We start from the raw sequence: 22,086 nt of genomic DNA on the forward strand, positions 1-22,086 counted from the left end.
GTTCGGGTACGTAAGCGGCCCTGGGCTTTCACGGATTTTTGTGAGATCAGGTTGAAAACGTTGCAGCTTCACATTAAGCCTGATTTATGGTTCCGCGTTAAATCGACGCAGAGCCTACAGCGTTGGTTACGCGCGCTTCAGAACGTCACATTATGCGTCATGCACGTCACCAGCGTCATGTGTGTGACCTGTGTCTACAATTTGTTTGGCCACTGTAGTTACTCGTGTCATTTGTTGATGGTTTTTTTCCAGGATTCTGATTGGTTAGCATGACTATCTTCTCATTACACTGCCCCCTGTAGGTTTGGCAGCTCATAGCACCTTAACAGCTATTTATGCGGGTTTGTGTGTCAGCCGGTGGTCTGCGGCCCTCAGGTGGTCTGTGGCGGTATTGCAGGTGGTCCGTGAAATTGTAAATGGAAAACAGTAATTAAAAAAAATATATATATTTATTCTTTAAACTCAATTTATTTTCCATTTACTATTCATTTTTGGGAATAATTTACCCATCCAAATTATGTCAAATGAGTGAGAGTGAACTTTGTAATATTATAAGCCCTCTTGGCTTTATTTTTCATTGACTTTTTTTTTTATAGCAAAAGGTGCAAATAAAAATAGACACTGATGCAAATAAATAGCCTATATAGGCCCATATTCTTATTTAAAAAGCAAGGTGCAAAATAAAACAAACATCCCCAAAAGCAGTTGGTCCCAGAGTTGCTTCTTGGTTATAATGGTGGTCCCTGGGACAAAACCAGTTGAAAACCTCTGGTGTAAATGATTGTACTTTTCAAAAACGTAGAGGGGGAAATATCTGTTTTTGTAAATACCCAGCTGTGTAAACGTGGCCTAAGAATGATTCTTTTTTTTTTTTTTGGGGTAGTGGGGGGGGGGGGTGATTTACAAACGTTTTTTTTTGTCAGTGAGCTGCGCTGGATTTGCGTGTGACTTTTGAGACTCCCCTGACATCCCTCGATCCTCGAAAACGGTGTGTGCATTTGCAAATTGGTGTGTGCATTTGCGAATCCATGTGTGCATTTGCGAATTTTGTCCTGTGCATTTGTGAAACGGTGTGTGCATTTGCGAATTATGAGACTGTTCTAGCTCCATAGCCCTGCAGCAGCCCTGCGGCCCGGGGGAGGGGCTCAGTGGCAGCAGCTTGGCTGAGCTTCACCCGCAGGGCCTGGCCTGGCTCTGTGGGCTCGTCCCCCTCTGGGTGGGGCTACGTGGGTCTGGTGCGAGGCGATACCGGTAGCCGCTGAAGGTGCCGGCCTCTGCGTTCTGACTCCAGGTTGCCAAAAGCAACTCCTGGGACATAAACGGTTCTGCACTGCACGCAGTTAAAAACCTAATATTCATTTAATGACAGTATTCAAAAAGCACCACACAGACAGCTAGCACTGCGGTGTGTTAGTTCTTTTATAACTTACAAAGCTTCCATGAGTTTCTTAGGACAAATAAACCAAAACCACCCAATATCGACTGGACTTACAAAAAAAAAAAAAAAGAAAATGCTTCATCATAGAAATTTTCAAAGTTATAAATGGAGGACATAATACAAAGTAACATTCCTGTGTTACACAAAACCTCAAGCTCGTATGCGTCTAGTGTACTGTAATTTTGGTCCACAGCAGACGTGTGGACTCATATTTGTCCAACGGACTGACGCACAAAATTACAGGTCTCCCGTTTCTTGGAGTATTTTATGACACAGACTTTTAATAAGGCCTGAGAAACGCTGTCACCTAAAATGTTACTTTCTGGCGAGTCGGCATGGATTCTTTTCAGTCAATCACATTTCACGGAACACCAGAGTCAATAGCAGCCATTAAATAATCCTCACTTATTTCTGCGGCCCGCAGCTGCGAGGCGTTTCCAGTAAATTGAAAGCTCCGGGTGCTGAAACGTCCTTGAATGGGTAACACACGTACTCGTCTTTCACTCATGAACGTAACAAAGCCGTTGTCAGGATGAATGATAACTCAGCAACCAGAGAACATACGAGCGTGTCAGTGCTTTTTCACAGCTCATCATTTCTGGGAGAACTTTTCCAAAGTTTTCATTATTTTCAAGGTCAGCATATGGGGTTTTATTGCGGCTTAAACGTTTGTGGATGACTCGGTGGCAAAAGGATAAAATCCCCCCCCGGGCTTTCCTTCTCCATGGATTTGACCTTCAGGTGGATCCAGTTATTTGTGAGCATTGCTACAGATTAACACATGAGATGCTGCACTTCTTTGTGCTTTTACTATTGGCTGCAGTGCTGAGTAGCATAGGAATGAGGTTTTCCTAAGACCTTATCATATGACTACAGTAGGGAAGAGTATTAGGGCCATGCAAGAGAAAAAAAAAATTTGAGAGGAAGATTTTTTTTTATTGTGCACTTCGAGAAAAAAAAACTCGTAATGTCGGGAAAAAAGTTGAAATGTCTAGGATAATGTTGAAATACAATTTTGAGAAAAAAAGTCAAAATTCTGTGAATAAAGTCGAAATTTCGCCTTTTTCCTCAACATTTAAACTTTTTTCTCGACATTTCGACTTTTTTCTCGAAATTATACTTCAACATTAATCTCGACTTTGACTTTTTTCTCAACATTTAAACTTTATTCACGAAATTTTTACTTTTTTCCCCTCAATATTTCGACTTTTTCTCGAAATTCTACTTCAACATTAATCTCGACTTTTTGACTTTTCTCAACATTTAAACTTTATTCACAAAATTTTTACTTTTTTCTCGAAATTATACTTCAACAATATTCTCGACTTTCCGACTTTTTTCTCAACATTTAAACTTTATTCACAAAATTTTTACGTTTTTCCCTCAACATTTCGACTTTTTTCTCAAAATTCTACTTCAATAATATTCTCGACTTTTATCTCAACATTTCAACTTTTTTCTCGAAATTCTACTTCAAAATTAATCTCGACTTTTTGACTTTTTTCTCAACATTTAAACTTTATTCACAAAATTTTTACTTTTTTCCTCAACATTTCGACTTTCTCGAAATTATACTTCAATATTCTCACCTTTTCGACTTTTTTTCTAGACTTTGACTTTGTGCATAAGTGCATAATGAAAAGAAAAATCTTCCTCCTCTAAAATATTAGCCTATTATTTATTTTTCTCCTGCCTGGCCCTAATACTCTTCCATACTACAGTATGTGAAAAGAAAAAAAAAAAAGAAAAAATTAAATCTTTCCCTAAGGTCAAAACTGTGCAGCAGCAAAAACTTCTAGAGTATGGGCATATGTCCACTATCTGAGCTTCAGAGTGGTGTCTGCTTAACTGAATTTACAGCAATACCAAAAGCAGTAAATGTTGGCTGTAAAACATTCCAGGCAGGGAAGAGCCCATGTGGCTTTCTCACTTGGTTTGACTGATTCACTGCTGCTCTACTTGGGTTTAACTTCCTCCTCGCTGCCACAGCATTTATGCATTTCTCAACCTTTGCTTTTCTTTTTACTCACATAAATCAATCTTTTCCAATAACTGATCTGACATCAGTTTTAAAATTCTCTTTGCTTGCAGTCTCTTGCACTAAACATTCTTTATACTTTAAAAGACACATTTGTGAAAGTTTTTTCTTCTGCTTTTCAGTTCAGCTCCTTGAATCGGAGCCAAAAGGTGCATGCCTATCTCTCAGACGTGCCTTTCCCTCCTCCTGCTCTTACAGCAGAGGGAAGTTCACTGTAATTATTCAACTGACCAATCTGGTGCGGAAAAGGTCACATTCCAGCAGCCGGCTTTGGCCTACCTCTTGTCATAAAGCCAGCTTCCATCTTATCAGTTTCAAAGAAAAATGCGGAAATCTGGAGGACAGTATGACCACGTCTGGTGGTTTGATTAGTTTACCTTTAAATATATTATATCAACAGTTTAAGAAATAAAAGGATTTGTTCCAATAGAAAAAAAAACACCCCCACACTGCCTTTTGTTTTTTTTAATTATTTACACTTTTCTGAAAATAAAATGCTATAAAAATCTTCTTGACAAACACCAGTACCCACACTAAGAAATCAGATTATTATACATACCAATTAATCACTTTAAAAGTTCTTTAACAAAAAAAACGCAAAAAACAAAATGAAATCATATTAAGCAGCCCAATCTTAAAACAGAGCCTTTTAATAACCACGTTTTTACCATAATGCAAAACATTGTAATATCTCAAAAAAAAAAGCTTAAATGGAATCCATGTAAACACTGTTGCTTCTTACACAACCGTCAGTGTCTTGAGATGTTCCCTCTACATAATGATGTTCACATATGAAACTGTTAAAACGGAGACTCATACGAGACTCTGCAGCCTTAACAGCATTAAATCTACATGGGAGGATATTTAAGTTGAATTTGAGAACATTAGTGCATGAGTGGGAACAGTTTTTTTATCAGGGTATGGCATGAATTCAACTACACTTTTCTGATAAGGTTTTGGTCAGGTACGTGGCAGAGGGGGTTGTTAATCAGTTTCAGCTGCATTGGTGTTGATGGAATTAACAACAGGTGCACTAGAGGGTCAACAACGAGACGGCCTCCAAAACAGGACTGGTTTTGCAGGTGGAGGCAATTTTAAGTTCCTCCCTTTTGATCTTTTTTAACTGTTTTTTCCACAAGTTTTGGCGTTAGCTAGAGTCATTATCACGACTGGGAGCATGAGGCGATTTCTTAACCCCTCCTGAAGTTGCGCAGATTGTCCAACTCCTTCGGGATGGCACATCCATGCGTGCTGTTGAAAGGAGATTTGACGTGTCTCCCAGTACAATCTCCAGAGCATGGAGGAGATTCCAGGAGACAGGCAGTTACTCTAGGAGAGCTGGACAGGGCCGTAGACGGTCCTCATCCCATCAGCAGGACCGATATCTGCTGCTTTGTGCAAGGAGGAACAGGTCGAGCTGCCCGAGCCCGACAGAATGACCTCCAGCAGCTACTGGTGTGAATGTCTCTGCCCCAACAGTCAGAAACGGACTTCACGAGGGAGGGCGGCCTCAGGGCACAACGTCCTGTAGTGTGCCCTGTGCTCACTGCTCAGCACCGTGGAGCTCCATTGGCATTTACCATAGAACACCAGAATTGGCAAGTGGCCACTGGCGCCCTGTGCTTTTCACAGATGAGAGCAGGTTTACCCTGAGCACCTGTGATAGACGTGAAAGGGTGTGGAGAATCCAAGGAGAAGGCTATGCTGCTTGCAACATCATTCAGCATGACCGGTTTGGTGGTGGGTCAGTGATGGTCTGGGGAGGTATTTCCATGGCGGGACCAACAGACCTCTACAGGCTAGAGAACTGCAGCGTTTCCATGGAGGGACCAACAGACCTCTACAGGCTAGAGAACGGCAGCATTTCCATGGAGGGACCAACAGACCTCTACAGGCTGGAGAACGGCAGCGTTTCCATGGAGGGACCAACAGACTTCTACAGGCTAGAGAACGGCAGCGTTTCCATGGAGGGACCAACAGACCTCTACAGGCTAGAGAACGGCAGCGTTTCCATGGAGGGACCAACAGACTTCTACAGGCTAGAGAACGGCAGCGTTTCCATGGAGGGACCAACAGACTTCTACAGGCTAGAGAACGGCAGCGTTTCCATGGAGGGACCAACAGACTTCTACAGGCTAGAGAACGGCAGCGTTTCCATGGAGGGACCAACAGACCTCTACAGGCTAGAGAACGGCAGCGTTTCCATGGAGGGACCAACAAACCTCTACAGGCTAGAGAAAGGCAGCGTTTCCATGGAGGGACCAACAGACCTCTACAGGCTAGAGAAAGGCAGCGTTTCCATGGAGGGACCAACAAACCTCTACAGGCTAGAGAACGGCAGCATTTCCATGGAGGGACCAACAGACCTCTACAGGCTAGAGAACGGCAGCATTTCCATGGAGGGACCAACAGACCTCTAGAGGCTAGAGAACGGCAGCGTTTCCATGGAGGGACCAACAGACCTCTACAGGCTAGAGAAAGGCAGCGTTTCAATGGAGGGACCAACAGACCTCTACAGGCTAGAGAACGGGAGTCTGACTGCTATTAGGTATCGGGGTGAAATCCTTGCACCCGTGGTCAGACCCTACACTGGTACAGGAGGTCCTGGTTCCTCCTGATCCACGACAATGCCCGGCCTCATGTGGCTAGAGTATGCAGACAGTATCTGGAGGATGAAGGAATTGACACAATTGAACGGCCCTCACGATCACCTGATCTAAACCCGATAGAAACCTCTGGGACATAATGTTTCGGCCCATCAGACGCCGCCAGGCTGCTCATCAGACTTTACAGGAGCTCAGCTTAGACAGATCTGGGAGGACATCCCACAAGACACCATCCGTCGTGTCATTAGGAGCATGCCGCAACGTTGTCAAGCATGCATACAAGCATGCGGGGCCACACAAGATATTGAAAAGAATTGAGTTGCAAAAATTGAATTTAGGCAAAATAGACGAGCCTGCCACATCATTTTTTCACTTTGATATTTGGGGTGTCTATAGAGTAGGGGTGGGTTAAAAATATCGATATACATGTGTAGGAACGATTATCGATACATAAATCCAAGTATCGATTTATTTATTTTTTTTAAACCCGATTTTTTTCCCCCCCATTTCATCACCCAGTGCTACTTCCTAAGTCAGTCCTGGGCATTGCTCCCTCTACCAACCCCGGGAGTCCCTACACTGAGCTCAAGTCTCCTCATTAACCTGAGGAGTGAGCAGGCTGCTTCTTTCCACCAGTCAGGGTGTGGCTTCTCTGGCCGGACGCAGCGATGGAAGGATCACGTTATTCCATTATTGTAACTAGAATATCGATATCGTATCGGAAATCGTATCGTCTTGGGACCAGGTGTATCGGAATCGTATCGGGAGGTCAGTGATGATACCCAGCTCTACTATAGAGTGAGTCCTCTGTAGGCTGAAAACTTTTATTTCCATCAAAAGATGTGGCATCCTTTTGTTCATGAGAGATTAAACTGTCCATATCAGTGTAGATATCCAACATTTTTTTTTTCACCATTGAAATCTGATGTGTTTTCAAAGTGTTCCTTTATTTTTTTTTGAGCAGTGTGTGTGTGTATATATATATATATATATATATATATATATATAGATATAGATAGAGATAGATATCTCCATGGTTCTTACTGAATGCTGTTTTCTTTATCCTGAAACAAACTCGCAACCCCTTATGTGGGCAAACCACTCAATGCTCCAAGGTTCAGCTTGATATATACTTGGGTGACCCCGACTAACGGCCTGGAGACCGAGGAGGCCACTGCCTGCTAGAGTAGCTACTATAAATAACAATGCAGGACGGAGAGAGAAAGATGTGCGTTTTCAGTTCCCGCATGTGAATCCCTTATCTTATAGATTTCATTACTCCAGGGGGGGATTCTTCTTCGCACAGCATCTGCGAGTCAAGTTCATGTTTCGAAGCACTTTGGCACAACAGAGACGATGTTCTCTGACCCTAAAAGGAGAGAGAGCTGAAGCACCAGTTGGCAGTTGTCACTTGGAACCGAGGTCAAAACCACACTGAGGACAGAGAAGAAGTTGCCAGAATGGCCTGGAACTTTCCAGTGTTCTAGCAACCCCACAAACTATTTAATAGAAATGTGGGAAGCAACTGACATTTCAGTTTTTCCTTGGTTGAAACCGTTTAACCACCATCACCCACTCTTTCATTAGCTGTTCAGATGGATGATTTCCATTCCAGAAACACGCTTCCGTCTTTCACTGGGGTTCAAGTCACACATCCTCACACCCCAGGTCTCCAGTTCTGCACCGGTCTGGAGAGCGGCTACTAATATTCTGGTTTATGGACTGGAAAATTTGTGCTACAAGTTCATTGGGAAAGGTCACTTTCTGACTCACTGTACGTACGAGCCTCATTGACTTTGATGGCGCTCCATAGGAATAGCAATTAGATCATTTTGATTGTCGTAAACCTGTCATCTCTCATTATGACTTTACTTTTACCAGACTGAACTAACTGACCAGAAATAGAAACAATACGACTTACGAGGATTAGAGCTGCTAAAAGGGCCTTAAGGCAAGGGGGGGAAAAAAGACAAATGGAGTGGAGTTTTCCTACTATGATTCCCTTATTGAGTCTCAGAGGAAAAAACCTTCAGGAGCATCTGCTAAGGGTCACCGTGGTGATGATTGATTAAACGAAAAAACAACTAATGCTCAACATTTCCTAATCATTTAGTCTGAATATTACAATTCCCATCACTGTAGTGAGTCACTTATTCTGAAACGATGAAGAATATCTTCTTTGTTTTCCATATTTTCTACAACGATGGATAAATATTGTTCCTATGAGCTTTTCGTGGTCTGTTGTGTCTGTAGTTTCCCTTTAGCAACAAAAAAAAAATGGCATGGTCAGCTGTGGAAAGATTTAAAGTACGCTTAAAATAAACCAATACCGACTGTTTAGAGGATCTTCGGGGCTGAATTTCATTCCCTATTGCATTTCATCTCAACTCTGTGTTCATAAAACATATAAAACTGCAAAATCAAACCATGCAGTTAAAAAAAATGAATAAAAATAAGAGAAGGAGGCTGTGAGTAAATAATGGTACAAACTGGAGTTTCTGGTGAGCCTTGAGACCAGTCAGTCTCTGCTGCCCATAAATACTAACAAACCCTCCCAGCAAGCCAACTACTGCACATGTGCAAACAATCCACTGGTCACAAAGTAATAGTCCCCTCGATAATTTCCCTTGATCTGCAGCCTAATCTCTCTTGAAGAAATACATGCTGGACTATTTTCTTACCTTTTCAGCAAAAAGGTGGCACTAGTTTGGATACTGCAGACAGATTTAAAGGAATAGTGTGTGGGACTTGGATACATCCAGCTGTGAAGCTGATGTATCCAAATAGCAGATGACAGATTTTATCCATCCAACTTCATATTGTGTTGGCTGTGAAGATCTTACAGGCTCTTTCTAGAAGAAGTGTTTTGTTTGGATGTCCTTGGATACCGGAGCATGCATCAAGGCAAACTTTATGGAACAGACTCCATTGTGTGTACATACATATTTATACATATTGAACAAAGGCTGACGCCTTTATTCCATTCCATCTGCTATGGGACTTAGTCATCATTTGTAATTCTGATCATTCACTTATGGCGCTTTTCCACTAGTACCTACTCAGCGCTTCTACTCGCCTCGGCCCCGTCTTGCGCTTTTCCACTACGGGCCGAGGCGGGTGGAGCCGTGCCAAGAGGATACTTTTTCTGTACCTATTTTGCAGAGGTTCTAAGCGTGCTGAGCCGGCACTATATCTGACGTCATCACCCTCCACACCACTGATTGGTCGGGGGGCTGGACCGCCAGACGTTTGAATCAGGAAGCGGGAGTCAGCGCGAGAGCGACTCACAGCTCGCGGCGATTTTATTATACAGCGCAAACATCTGTTTGGTGATCCAACTCTGAGGTGCAGATGTTCATAAACCTGGTGGCTGTCGAGAAAATTAAAAAAAAAAAGGGATGTAGACGGGCTGTTTTCGTCTCAGCCGCTCGTAGCTCCAGCTGATTTCTGATCAGCACGACACGAACACGGGATGCGCAATCGAGTACGTCACAGCAGCTTCACCCCAACCCGCCCACTTCTCCCCTGGCTGTGGAAAAACAAATGAGGACAAAGCGGGTGGAGCCGGGACGAGACGTCCCGAGCTGAGTAGATACTAGTGGAAAAGCGCCATTAAATGACCCATACTACCCTATTTTGATGATCTAGACTTGTGCAATTAAGAAAAATGTAACTTGTGGTTTGGATTTCAGTGAAACGGTATTACTTTCAATACTTCTAGCCATTATAAGACACCTGGCTTTTCATTGATTCCCATCTTTTTCCTTTTCCAGAAACTCTTGGACCATGAAAGCTGGAATTGCTTCTGTCTACTAGTTCCATACCTGCAGATGTTGAGCGTGAGCTGTTGGGTGCAGGTTTTGATCTTGTTCTGAGCCTCCATGTGCGTCATCTGATCCGTGCTATCGCCATTGATGGCCAGGATGGTGTCGCCTGGAGACAGGTCGCCTTGAGCCGCCTTGCTGCCGGGAGTAACCTGTGGATCAACATTCAGAAGCATACACGCAAACACAGACGCAATCAAACAAACACACACACACGCAAAGCAAAAAAGAAAAGAAAAAAAAAGACCCGTTACAACTGATTCCAAACTGTTAGTGGAGACAAAAATAAACTAAAGGAATGAGAAGATTAGTAGGAATTTCAACAAAATCCCTGTTTTGATTTCATTTGGAAACAAAAGGACAAATTTCAGTTTTGCATTTAGTGGCATCTTAAAAAAATGAATATAGTAAAAAATAAACATGTGCAACTTTATGATGACTCAGCAATTGTTTTAGCCTAAACTGTCCCTGAATGACTTGAAGTTCAGGGCTAGGACACTTGCCACCGAGGTTGCAGACGACCCTTGAACCTACAAAAAGTTGTAGTGACAGATTTATTAACCACCATCTGCTGAAAAGCTTTACGTTTGGATATATTTCTTTGAGCAGGTCAACCGAGCAGGTTATTGTGTGATCTTTCATCCTGAAACCTGCCCGTGTGAGGACGTTTGAGAACCACGGGGAGGCAGAGGGGTGAGGAAGAGAGGAGTGAGGGGAACAACTCAGTGTCCCAAAGGATATCACCTTCACAGATGTACCAACGAGTAACATGTGAGATCAATTTAAATGTTATTATACACAGCAACTTACATCCCTACCGGTTCCTGACCACTGGTTTGGAGGATGGAGCTAAATTTTCCTCTATAGTAAAAGAGTCACTGTCATAGGACAGAGACAAAACCTCCTTTAGTAGCAATTAAGCACATTTACAGTGTGTCTTTTGGCTCCTCTTGCTCTCTATTAGTCACATTCCTCCAGCCACTTAATCTGAAAGCTTACCACTGGTCCAATGAAGAATAAAGATATTTGAAAATGTAAAGATTTGTATTGTATATATGCATTTTCTTTTTCTTTTCTACTTTATGAAACTCTTCATAGCACTTTATTGCCACAACTTGTTGCACTATTGTTGTCTGTTTTTATGTATTGTTTTTTTACCTGCTTTTATTGCACCGTGGATGAGAGGGAAATGCAATTTCATTCCTTGTATGTCTGATATATATTTGGTGTGACAAATAAAAGTAACCTTGAACCTTCTTGAATCCATTTAATGTCCTCCCTATTCTCTTATTTTTGTAATCATCTAAAGAGGAGGTGCCCTCTTAAACTGTAAATGTATCTATAACTCACACTCAATTATTAGCAGCTTAATCAGAAAGGTAATTCATGACAGTGAAAGTCTGAAATACTGATGAGCACCGAAGCAGAAAGAGCTCCTTGAACAAGTAAAGCAAGCTTGCTAACTGGGAAGAGTGTCCTAAGAGAAGGGCAGAAAAGTTCATGCTCCATGAAGCACTGATAGCTGAATAGTGTGGTTCAGTTGTGGAATTCCCATTTACAGCCCCCGACCAGCCCAGCGTCCCTCGCTCGGTTCTGGTAAACAGAGAGGTCAGTGTGGGTAGAACGTGTAAGTTTGTGAGTTCATGCGCGAGCGTTTCTGGGAAAGCTGCACTTGCAGAAAATTTGGCATAAACAAGTGGGGGGAAATATAATCTTGTAAATTAAAGATCGAGTCTTCATAAAAAGCACATGCACGGATTGTGCTTTTCTTGGAGAGGGGGAAGGAGAAGAAATATATCAAAGCAATTGTTGGCCGTAGCATCTGTTGACAGAAAACTGGGAGTCGTGGGTTTACTTTGGATATTTAACACGGGCCTCCCCAGTGACAAAAGCCTCTTAAATGGTTTGTGTGCAATCTTGGATCTGTGCCCAGGTTGTATCACGGTTGAACAAAGCTCATGACCCCCCAACACAAAGAGTGATTAACATTACTTCAGGCTCAAGCCATGAATCTCGCCCACACAAACATGCAGCGGTGTGGCACGGCAAGCACCGCCATGACACGACTGAGGCCGTCACTACGGGACAAACAGCCCCAAAAGTAAAGCCTATAGTTAGTGTTTAGTAAACCTCTAGCTGGTGTTGGTAAATCTCTAGGTAGGGTAAACTCTAGTGTGTTAAAGTAAGTAAATAATTGTTCCAGCTATAGAACGAGACTATAATAGTTAGTCTCAAATATAGCTTCATGGTAGATATGCTGCTATAGGCCTATGCTACACCAACATATGTGGACATACTCAAGAAGGATGCAGGGGCCCAGAGTACTAGCGAACTGGAAAGATGTATGGAGAATCGGGATGACTGGAGACAACGATGGACGGCTCGTCTGAGGACGACTAGAGAGAGCAGGGGGGCACCGACATGATCCACTGGGCGGTGCCTCTCACCCTTCTTCTCCTCTCCTTTTCCCTTCCTCTCTTCTCCATTTTTATTTATTATAAATATCTCATAGCTATCGTTTTTGTCCATCGCTCCTGTAGTTTCTTGTGCTGGCCCCCCTTTTTTCTCTTTTGTGCACGTTTGCAGGCCGGAACCTCCGGAGCTGCGTTCTGGCCTGCGGTCCCGCCCCCCCCCCCCATCCCCGGTCATCCCATTACTGCTTCCACCTGCCTACGTGGATGTCTGCTGAGTGCTGCTGACGTCCCCCCCCCCCCATCCCGCTGCCGCTTCCACCTGCCTGCGGCCCCCACCCCCGGTTATCCCGCTGCTGCTTCCACCTGCCTGCGGCCCCCACCCCCGATCATCCCGCTGCTGCTTCCACCTGCCTGCGGCCCCCACCCCCGGTCATCCCGCTGCTGCTTCCACATGCCCGCTGTGTGCTGCTGACGTCCCCGACCCCCAGTCTGGCCTTCGGCAGGAGGGTCCCCCCTTATGTGCCTGGTCCAGGTCCAGGTTTCTTCCCTCCTAAAGGGGAGTTTTTCTTGCCACTGTTTGGCTTAAGGCTTTTCTCCCACTAGGGGAGTTTTTACCTGCCATTGTTTATGTAATAATTGCTCGGGGGTTTATGTTTATGTTCTGGATCTCTGGAAAGCGTCTAGAGACAACATCTGTTGTATTAGACGCTATATAAATAAAATTGAATTGAACACACGGACGTGCAAGGATGAGGAGGAATTTGCATGAAAACTTTTTCCATACCAAAATTTAACTAAATCCATTTCTGGTTGATACATTTATTGACTCAAATGACAACCGAGACCAATCGTTTTAAATTTACTTTCAATTAGAGATGTTCCTTTTTCCCCCCCTTTCTGAAACCGATTCCAATACCAGGGCTTTGAATATGTTGAGTACTAATCAGATGTTTTCATTTGATTTTCATCATTTCTATCAAATTAACATGGAACAAAGAATATTAAAAAAAAATCCAGGAATTAAAATCCAGCCACAAATATGTAAACTAAAAATGGGATTCAATTCCTTTTTATATATTCAACAGATCTGAGCATCTTTTAGCCGACAGGAAACGTGATCTATCGGTTAGTTAGTCTCATACTGTGCGGAGAGACAGAGAGAGAGAAGTATTTCCGACCTGGAAAACTGAACAGTGGCTCCAGATGTTTAATGCTGCAATAAATTCAGCTTTTTCAATAACAGGGGCTGGTCATCTAAGACAATGAAAATTACAGTTTTGTCCATAATTTCTCTGGTTTATGGCTTTTTGGGGGGTAATTTCTCTCATTTCTGAAAGCTGTAACGCCAGAGTTTTCTGCTGCTCTTCATCCATCGTTCCCTTTGAAATCGTGCGTTTTCACCAGCTGGTTCCCTTAAATTCTGTGTATAAAAATGACATGGTAGTGGATGGTGCAGAAATAAATACTCACTGATAGTAGTATCAGCGAGTATTTCCGATACTGATAAAAATCAGCAATTGGACAAGTTTTACTTGCATGAGAAAAGGATTTACAGTAGGGCTGCACGATTCTGGACAAAATGAGAATCACGATTTTTTTGCTTAGAATTGAGATCACGATTCTCTCACGATTTTTTTCCAATATAAAATTTATTGCACTTATTACCTTAACTTTGCAACAGCTTAACAAAAATATAATAACAATAAACATCTCTTGTCTTCTTTACACAAACCTTTGAATAATTTAAACAATAATAACAATTTTGAACAATATTTGTTCCTCCCTGAGTTGAACACCCTTTCAGAAAGGGGACTTGTAACAGATCCTGTAGTTCTGAGGCAACAAATTATTCCTCTGGCTGCTTTTTGCTGTAACAGCTGACATTGAACATAAAAACAATAAACATCTCTCTTGTCTTTAAATAATTTTAACAATAACAATTTTAACAATATTTATGTGCAATATGTGTCAGGTGATGAGAAAGGTAGATGTTTCTCCAAATGTAATCCACAATCATTAACAAAATATAACAAACATGACAACATGATAGTTGACCATGACAGGACTACAACAACCTAGAACATAGGCCTAGTCCTTTTTTTATGCAGCCATCTATATTTAAAAAAAAAAAAAAAAAAAATTTTTTTTTTTTTTTTTTTAAAATCGTCATCATTTGGAAATTAGATCGCGTTCAAGCATGAATCGAGATCGCGATTTTTTAACGATTAATCGTGCAGCCCTAATTTACAGCAGGTGAACCAACACCACTGCTCAGAAAGGGACCAAGAGTGAACCCATTTTCATTAGACAGTTACACTAACTGATAATTACTTTGCGTCAATGTTCCAAGAGCATCACGTTTTCAGACTCAGGCGATTAACCAGTCACATAAAACGAGAGTTTCTTTGAAACTTCTGCAGCTTGAGTTCTTCAAAAGTGAGAAATTCACTCTTGTGGTGGGTTTATCTGAGCAAGCCGTCACGCTGGTTTACTCATCTGGTTTTATTTCTGACTGTCAAGAGCTCGCTGATCGTCATCTTCTACAAGGAGGTTTAAAAAAAAAAAAATAAATAAATAAATAAATACTCCATGCAATCCCATTCAAAAAATACATTTCCAAGACTAGCAGATTTGCAATAAATCCTGTTCTCCATACAACATAAAACTGACTCCAGTGTTTTTCCAAAATAAAAGAATCCAGTTAAACTATTCTTGGTCCTTTGTGTTATTTATATTGTTACATTGGCGGCAGAATGCCTTCATGGTTCTGTCATTCACATTAACGTCCTTGTCCGCTGTCATGCTAGTCACGGATTATTCTGTCAATTATCCTGGTTGTTTAGTTGTTTAGTAATTCACTTGGACAAGGATGTCCCCGAGTGTGCCTGAAGGAGACCTAGATGAAAGCCTTAAAACAGAAATTAATTATGTTTTCTTCAAAATAAGTAGAACTAATCAGCCCCTTGTAGAAAATAAGAATAATTTATTTGCTAATTCAAGTCATGAAGAATTAATCTTGTTTGTCCCCCTTCCTTTTCTTTCTTCTTTTTGTTTGTTTCTTTGAAAGAGCCAAATTAGGGTTACCAAATGTTTTGCAGTTATAGCATTTGCCGTACTTTGAGTTGGTGTGATTTATGTTTTCATTAATATGGCTATATCATTCTGGTTAAATAAAATTGGCCTGGGAGCCTTTGTTTCTGAACGTATCCAAAATGCTGCTTCAACTAACATTTTAGGGGTTGGAATGATTCAGATTATGACTATATAGCTGATTAGATACCAATTGTGCCAAAACCAAACATAAAAATCTCCACGAATTAAGGTTAAGACCTATTGCAATTACCTTGGTTCACACTCAAAATATACAGTATGTGAAAAATAAAGAAGGCCTAGTGCCCGGAAATAGATTTGTAGAGTAAATGGCTCTTTTTCTATTGCACATCGCTCAAGGTGTACAGGTATCAGGCAGGCACCAATGGTAGATCTGAGGAAGAGTTCATACAACATTTGGTTATTATGACTCGTTATTTCCATGAAGAACTGCTCCCCAAACAGTCACAAAGCTAAATACTTACAGATAAGACTGTTGGCAGATAAAAGACTCTTGTCAGTGTTTCCTCATGTGGTTCAGTGGAGCTTAAGTGAATATGTACTGGAGTGTTTGTTTGCTGTGGATGTATAAAAGTAAAACAGAAGCCGAAAGAAAAGAAAAAGAAAAAAAAATCTAAGTATATATGGGTACCACATGTGGTAACATTTTCACTCAATTGTGACATGAGCTTAAGGCTTGACTTATTACTGCTTTTGCCCACTTTGTGCCCTTGACTTGACAGTTCTTACAAGAATTATGTGAACATAACTCCTGAAACGGTAGTAATCTTTGATCCAAAGAGTCTATTTTTTCCCTGGACCCGCCCTACGTACGTCTCCTGAGCTGCAAATACTGCAATATGTGATTTCTCAGCATTTTGTAAAAATAAGACACCGTTCTCACGTATTAATTCCACAGGGACACTTTGGTGGGTGGGAGCACAGAGTTGCAGATCTCAGCAGCACAAAGAATAATTCCTGGCAACGAGTCTGGCGCCTTTGTTTGCTTGTTGGACGTGTGATAGGAACCATGGTTATGACCTTGGTGGCGCTTTAGAAAGCCATTACATAGCCTTGGGTGTGAGGTTCTGACTGGAGTGTGTTAATCACGCTGAAACAAAAGAGACCCGCGCTGCCAAGAGCAATCGTCAAGGATGTGGCTGATGATTAAACGAGACTCCTTGGAATTTAATTGGGACTCAAGGAAAAGGAGCGTCAGAAGAACTTCACTGCAGCCTGTGATGCAATCTTGCACAGCCAGAACTACCATGATATTACACATTACTGATCATCACTGAATGTGCAGTGATCCTTTATAGATCTGCTTCGTAATCAGGTTGGACATAGTCGCTGGTTTTTGCATATACTGTGCCTCGCCCCAAAGTGTTTCCATCACTTTTTCAGCTTTAGATTCTACTGGTCCAAGCCCTGCAAAAGTAAGCAGTGAGCATGAGACTGTTAATTGTTTGGATAAATGGTTGGAAAAGTCCACCTAAAAGGAAAACGCAACTCCACCAGAAGAGAAAAGCTTAGCAACTACCCTAGGCGAATTCGACAGCCAGGTTTTGCTATCTTTCCCACTGTTTGTTGTGGAGACACGGCCTTAAAAGCTTCAATAATGCTAGTCTACAGATAAAAAAGCAGCAGCCAGTGTCCAGCTGTCTGTTATAATCAGCTGTGTCCGAGAAACAACCCATGTGGCTTTAGGTCACATGGCCCGTCTCTGGTATGTGGCAGAAATGGAAAGATGAACTCTGAGATTAAAGGGTGCAGAGGACATCGAGTTCAGTGGGTACGCAACAGCTAAAAACTAAAAAAAACTCATGTTTTCTGTCAAAACGGATTCTGCAAGTTCAGCACAAGAATGTTGGGATCATAAAACTCTGGAGGACAATAGCCGTACTGAGAATATGATATACTAGAAGTGACGCTTTCCCATCGTTATAATATACAGCATTTATGTGGTTAAAGTCTTGTACCCGAGACCCAACCCAAGATCTCTGCAGGCTCAGTTTCACACTTAAGGTAAGTCTTGTCCAAGCCCCGATGCATTACTGCAGGATCTGTTTAACATTACGTTTAATACCCACAGAAATCAAACACCACCATGGACAGTGCTGATCACACTGGAGGTGCTGCATGTGTGTGTGTGTGCGGTCAAAGCCAATACTAAATGTGGTTTATTTGCCATCGGTCATTGTGGCCGTGAGCGGTCTAAAGCACTAAATTTATGAGTGGATTAGTTATACCACTTTAATCAGTGAGAGGAATGACATGAGGCCTGAGTGCATTTTAAATGTAGGAAATGTGTTAACGGGCTGACCCCGGGGAGAGTGGCACTAATGAGGCATGAGGTAAGACTCAAAAGCTTTGCTCTGGCAAGTTTTGATTTATTTCAACCTGTTAATGGCAATCAGAAGTCAAATTGGTGCCAACTGGGTCTATTTAAACATCATGGGCTGATTCGGGTCTCGTTTCCAACTGCGCTGGTAATGAGCAGAGTCAGACAGTCTAAATAAGAGACTGTTCTGGTTGATTCAGTGTCAGAGTTTGAGAACCCTGATTATCTGTGCTACGAATCAAAATCTGAAGAGTTTCTGCATAGGAATCCCCATCTTTGTATCTTTCAATGAAACTGGAACATACATGAAGACTCTGGCACCAGGTTCTAAACATGTGCAAAATGATTTGATGCGAGATGGAGAGGAGAAAATAAAAAAAGAAAAGAATTTTACTACTGCAGTTGTATGTCAGCTACTCTGACCATCTTCAGTTCTCCAACTATGTCGAACGGAAAAGGAAAAACCACCAAAATCCAATGCTGACATGTGAATTCCTGTCCAGTGGATGAATGCTTTTCACTTGGCAGTGGGAGAAAGTGTCCTGCGTCACCTTGTGTCAGGAATTCAGGGCAGTGCTGACGTACAATACCACTCCCACCGAATCCACTCAAAATGTTTCCGTAGTTAAAAATGGGAGAATGTTTTAAATCACTCGTCACAGGAGAGTCAACAGATTCCTCACCTGCCTCAGGTTGTAATGGGCTGGCAGACAACTGGTGGGATAATCCCAGAACATTAACACCCGAGGTAAAAGCCACAGCTGCTGAGATCAGAACTGGTTTTCTGGTATTTACAACTCTCCCCATCATTCCAAACTGCAGGTGTTTCTTGGCAAACACTTTTATAGAGCTGATAAAACGCAGTGAAGAAGAGCTGAGGCGGTCTTTTGCTCCTGCAAAATAGAGACATAACTAAAACATGCCAGTCTCATCTTAAGCCTTTTTGTCTTCTCTTGACCCAACAAAGCCACTGGTCACAGCTACTTTTCAGATTATTTAGGCTTGTGCACTGCATATATGCCATAATGCTCCTCCTTAATGTTACGATCTCTCTCTGCAACAAGCATTGGATAGACGGCAAGCTCTTGAGATATCCCTGTAGAAATTAGCAATTAATAAAGCACACCGTGCATCAAACTCAGAATTTGACCAGCTCCGATGATGGAAACCAAGGAGAATATCATTTAATTACCCCTTGAGTTTGATTTATGAAGTGTGACAACTGTAAAACATGCTTTGCGCCGTAAGCCAATGCTTCAGACTAAGGGGCTTTGACTAGACACTGAACTGATCTCCAATGGCTGTAAAGAAAACATTTTTAGGAAGTAGTTTAATCCTGGAATATGCTACCAACAGTGTGTGTATTTATCTCTCAGACATTACACACTTGGCTTAATATCCATGCATCCCAGCAGCTGCTTCCTAGACTAAATGTTCAAGGGGGAATTTGGGAAGAAAAAAAAAGAAAAAGTATCCTATCCACACTTGCAATTCTTCCCATGTAAGTTGAAGCTTTTGCTGTCATCTCTGCTGTTTAACTGTCTTAAGGGTAACCTGCGATTAATTGCACTGATACCGTCATGACTGAGTTATGCAATGCTCACCATGCTCAAAATTCCCCTGTGCATGCCATACTTTTAATATTGGCCTCCATACAAGTATGCACCAATAAAGTTGGTGAGAAACAATGTGATCAGTTACAATGAAAGCAAAACGTTCCTGAGATGACTTTAAGATGCATTGGGCAACATTTTGAGTTAACAATCCAACTACAACACCAGAGGGTTAAAGTAAGCCTTAGGTTATCTGTATGCTCCGGGGCAAAGTCTCTACAGAAACTTTCTATTCACATAAAGCTACTTTTCCTTCCAAAAACAAAAGGAAAAAAAAGGGGGACTTTTAAGAATGTGTGCAGTTTGTTGATGTTATGCATGTTATGTTTTTGGATGTCAAAAACAGTTACTTTTCAGTGTGATTTAGAGAGCTGAAAGTTCACAAGCAAGTCTTGCTAATACAAGAAGGATGGCGCCATAAACCTGCAGACATACATTTTGCACACATTGTGCAACTCAAAAGGAGCTACACCATAGCACTAATGTTTTTCATAAGTTTAACAGTAAGCATACAGTTTGACCTAAAGGAGTTACTCTTCTCCTCTCAAAGTTGTTAATTGCTTGCTGTAAATGTAGAGATTACGCCTCTAGTTGGAAGTGCACGAGCCCTGCAGTTAAAAGGCCAGTTGGGGGCCGGTGATGCAGCTGAGCACACCTGGAATCCCTCAGCAGCACCAATGAGCCCTGATGAAAAACAAATGTCAGCGCTGCCTCCTCCCTCCTCCTGTCCCCCTGCACACCTAGCAGCAAGACCAGGCTGTGTTTACCTTGGCTGGGATGAACTCATGGCTACTGCCAGATCCACTGACTCTTAACCCATATTGTGGAGGTCAGGAAAGTTCATACAGCTTTGGGAATACTATAGTATTTTTTTTTTTAAATGGCCATTTACTTCTGTTCCAAAAACATAATCAATAATCTTAATGCTCTTACCTCACATGGTTATACATACAGACATACACATTTAATATATATATATATATATATATATATATATATATATATATATATATATATATATATATATATATATATATATATTAGTTTTACTCTGAGCCAGTTCTCACCGGACCTCTATAGCCACTAGGGGGAACCAAGCAAGCCTAAATATAAAGTATTTGTATAAATTTAATGGACCAATCTTTATTAGCAACTACCTAAATATTAATATTTAAAGTTCTTTACCATAGACCAATGAAATTATTATAACTCGATATGATCACAACTTTGTACATTTGTAAAAAGGCCCAATTTCCAAACTTTTCTCACAAATTATGCAATCAGAAATTCCCCAATTCTCAAACTATCTCCAATTAATTGAGGTAAAAAAGTTTGATCCTAACTGAACCATTATCCCAAGGTGTTTATGCTTGCGTAGCTTGTCTCAGCAAAATTCACTTTTGCAACAAGGAATGTTTTTACTTGAATTTGAAACTGAAAATTATATTCACAAACCTAGCCCGTTTTCCTCTTAATGTGTGCCAGACCAAATTGCTGTGGGATCATCTTTAAGAGTTTTGAAACCCACCATTGTACTCCAATTTTACAAATTAGGGGGTCCTCAAACATATTCTTGCACAGGGCCCCTAAAAAGCTGGAAATGACCCTGCTTGTATGCATTTCTACATAAATGATCAACTCCTTTACATTTCATCCACAAAGCCACAGTTTTTCCTTTTTTAAATGAAATATTTATCACTTCAGCATAAAAACAGTCATTCTTTCATCGTTCTCCCTCTTGTTTTGAAGCTGCTGATGTTAAATCTATCGGATTGATTAATTGATTGATTGGTCTGTTCATTAGGATTACTAGTACAGGACTGTCTCAGAAAATTTAAATATTGTGATTTTCTGTAATGCAATTATAAAAACAAAAATGTCATACATTCTGGATTGATTACAAATCAACTGAAATATTGCAAGCCTTTTATTATTGTAATATTGCTGATCATGGCTTACAGCTTAAGAAAACTCAAATATCCTATTTAAAAAAATTAGAATATTCTGGGAATCTTAATCTCAAACTGTAAGCGATAATCAGCAATATTTGTAATGAATCCAGAATGAATGACATTTTTATTTATTTTTTTTTTAAATTGCATTACAGAAAATAAAGAACTTTATCACAATATTCAAATTTTTTGAGATAGTCCTGTAAATCACGTGCCAGCAAATAGACGGCCCCATCATTGAGGGCATTAGTCTGGCCCGGTGTGACCCCTGGGGTTCCAGGGGAAGCAGCGGAGGCTGAGCCGCTGCCAGACCGGACTGCAGGTCTCCCTGCCCGGGCGGAGCCAGCGAGCCGCCCCGCTGAATGAATGGAGCTGGTACCTACCCTGGACACGGTTAACGGGGTGCTGAAGTCGCGTCCTCCCACCAGCCGGAACCCCCACGGAGACGGTCCCTTCAGGGTCACGGTCTGAGGCATGTTTAGTGTGTAAGACTGCAGGAGATAAAGGGAAAGTCCGGGTTCCTCTTCCTACCAGCTGCTATGGCAACGCCGTCCCGTCCCTCACAACTTTCCTCCGCCGCTCCTCGAGGCAGGTTTAAATAACAAAGCCGCCTGTGACGTCAGAGCACGGGCTGTCCGTTTCATCCAATCCCCGACCCCCGTCCGCCGGGTGGGCGGGACCTCCGCGTGAGTGACAGGTCCCCTCGGAGCGGTGACAGTAAACCAAGCTATTTGTTTAAAATGCAAAGTTATCTTCTTGAGTCCTGCATC

The 22,086-nt window shown here is 41.7% G+C and overlaps 1 protein-coding gene across 1 annotated transcript in view; it reads right to left on the reverse strand.

The window, feature by feature from the left end:
- Window positions 1-21,870, reverse strand: part of pdlim4 (PDZ and LIM domain 4) — a 64,648-nt gene extending 42,778 nt beyond the window's left edge. The window contains exons 1-2 of the mRNA XM_061739405.1: window positions 21,700-21,870; window positions 9,907-10,058 (exon numbers count right to left, since the gene is read on the reverse strand). Of these exons, the coding sequence (XP_061595389.1) occupies window positions 9,907-10,058; window positions 21,700-21,792 (245 nt within the window). The 5' untranslated portion in view covers window positions 21,793-21,870. The remainder of the gene's footprint in view (window positions 1-9,906; window positions 10,059-21,699) is intronic.
- Between the last annotated feature and the right edge of the window lie 216 nt (window positions 21,871-22,086).

The sequence above is a fragment of the Cololabis saira genome, chromosome 14 (assembly GCF_033807715.1).
Source record: "Cololabis saira isolate AMF1-May2022 chromosome 14, fColSai1.1, whole genome shotgun sequence".
Taxonomy (NCBI): domain Eukaryota; kingdom Metazoa; phylum Chordata; class Actinopteri; order Beloniformes; family Belonidae; genus Cololabis; species Cololabis saira.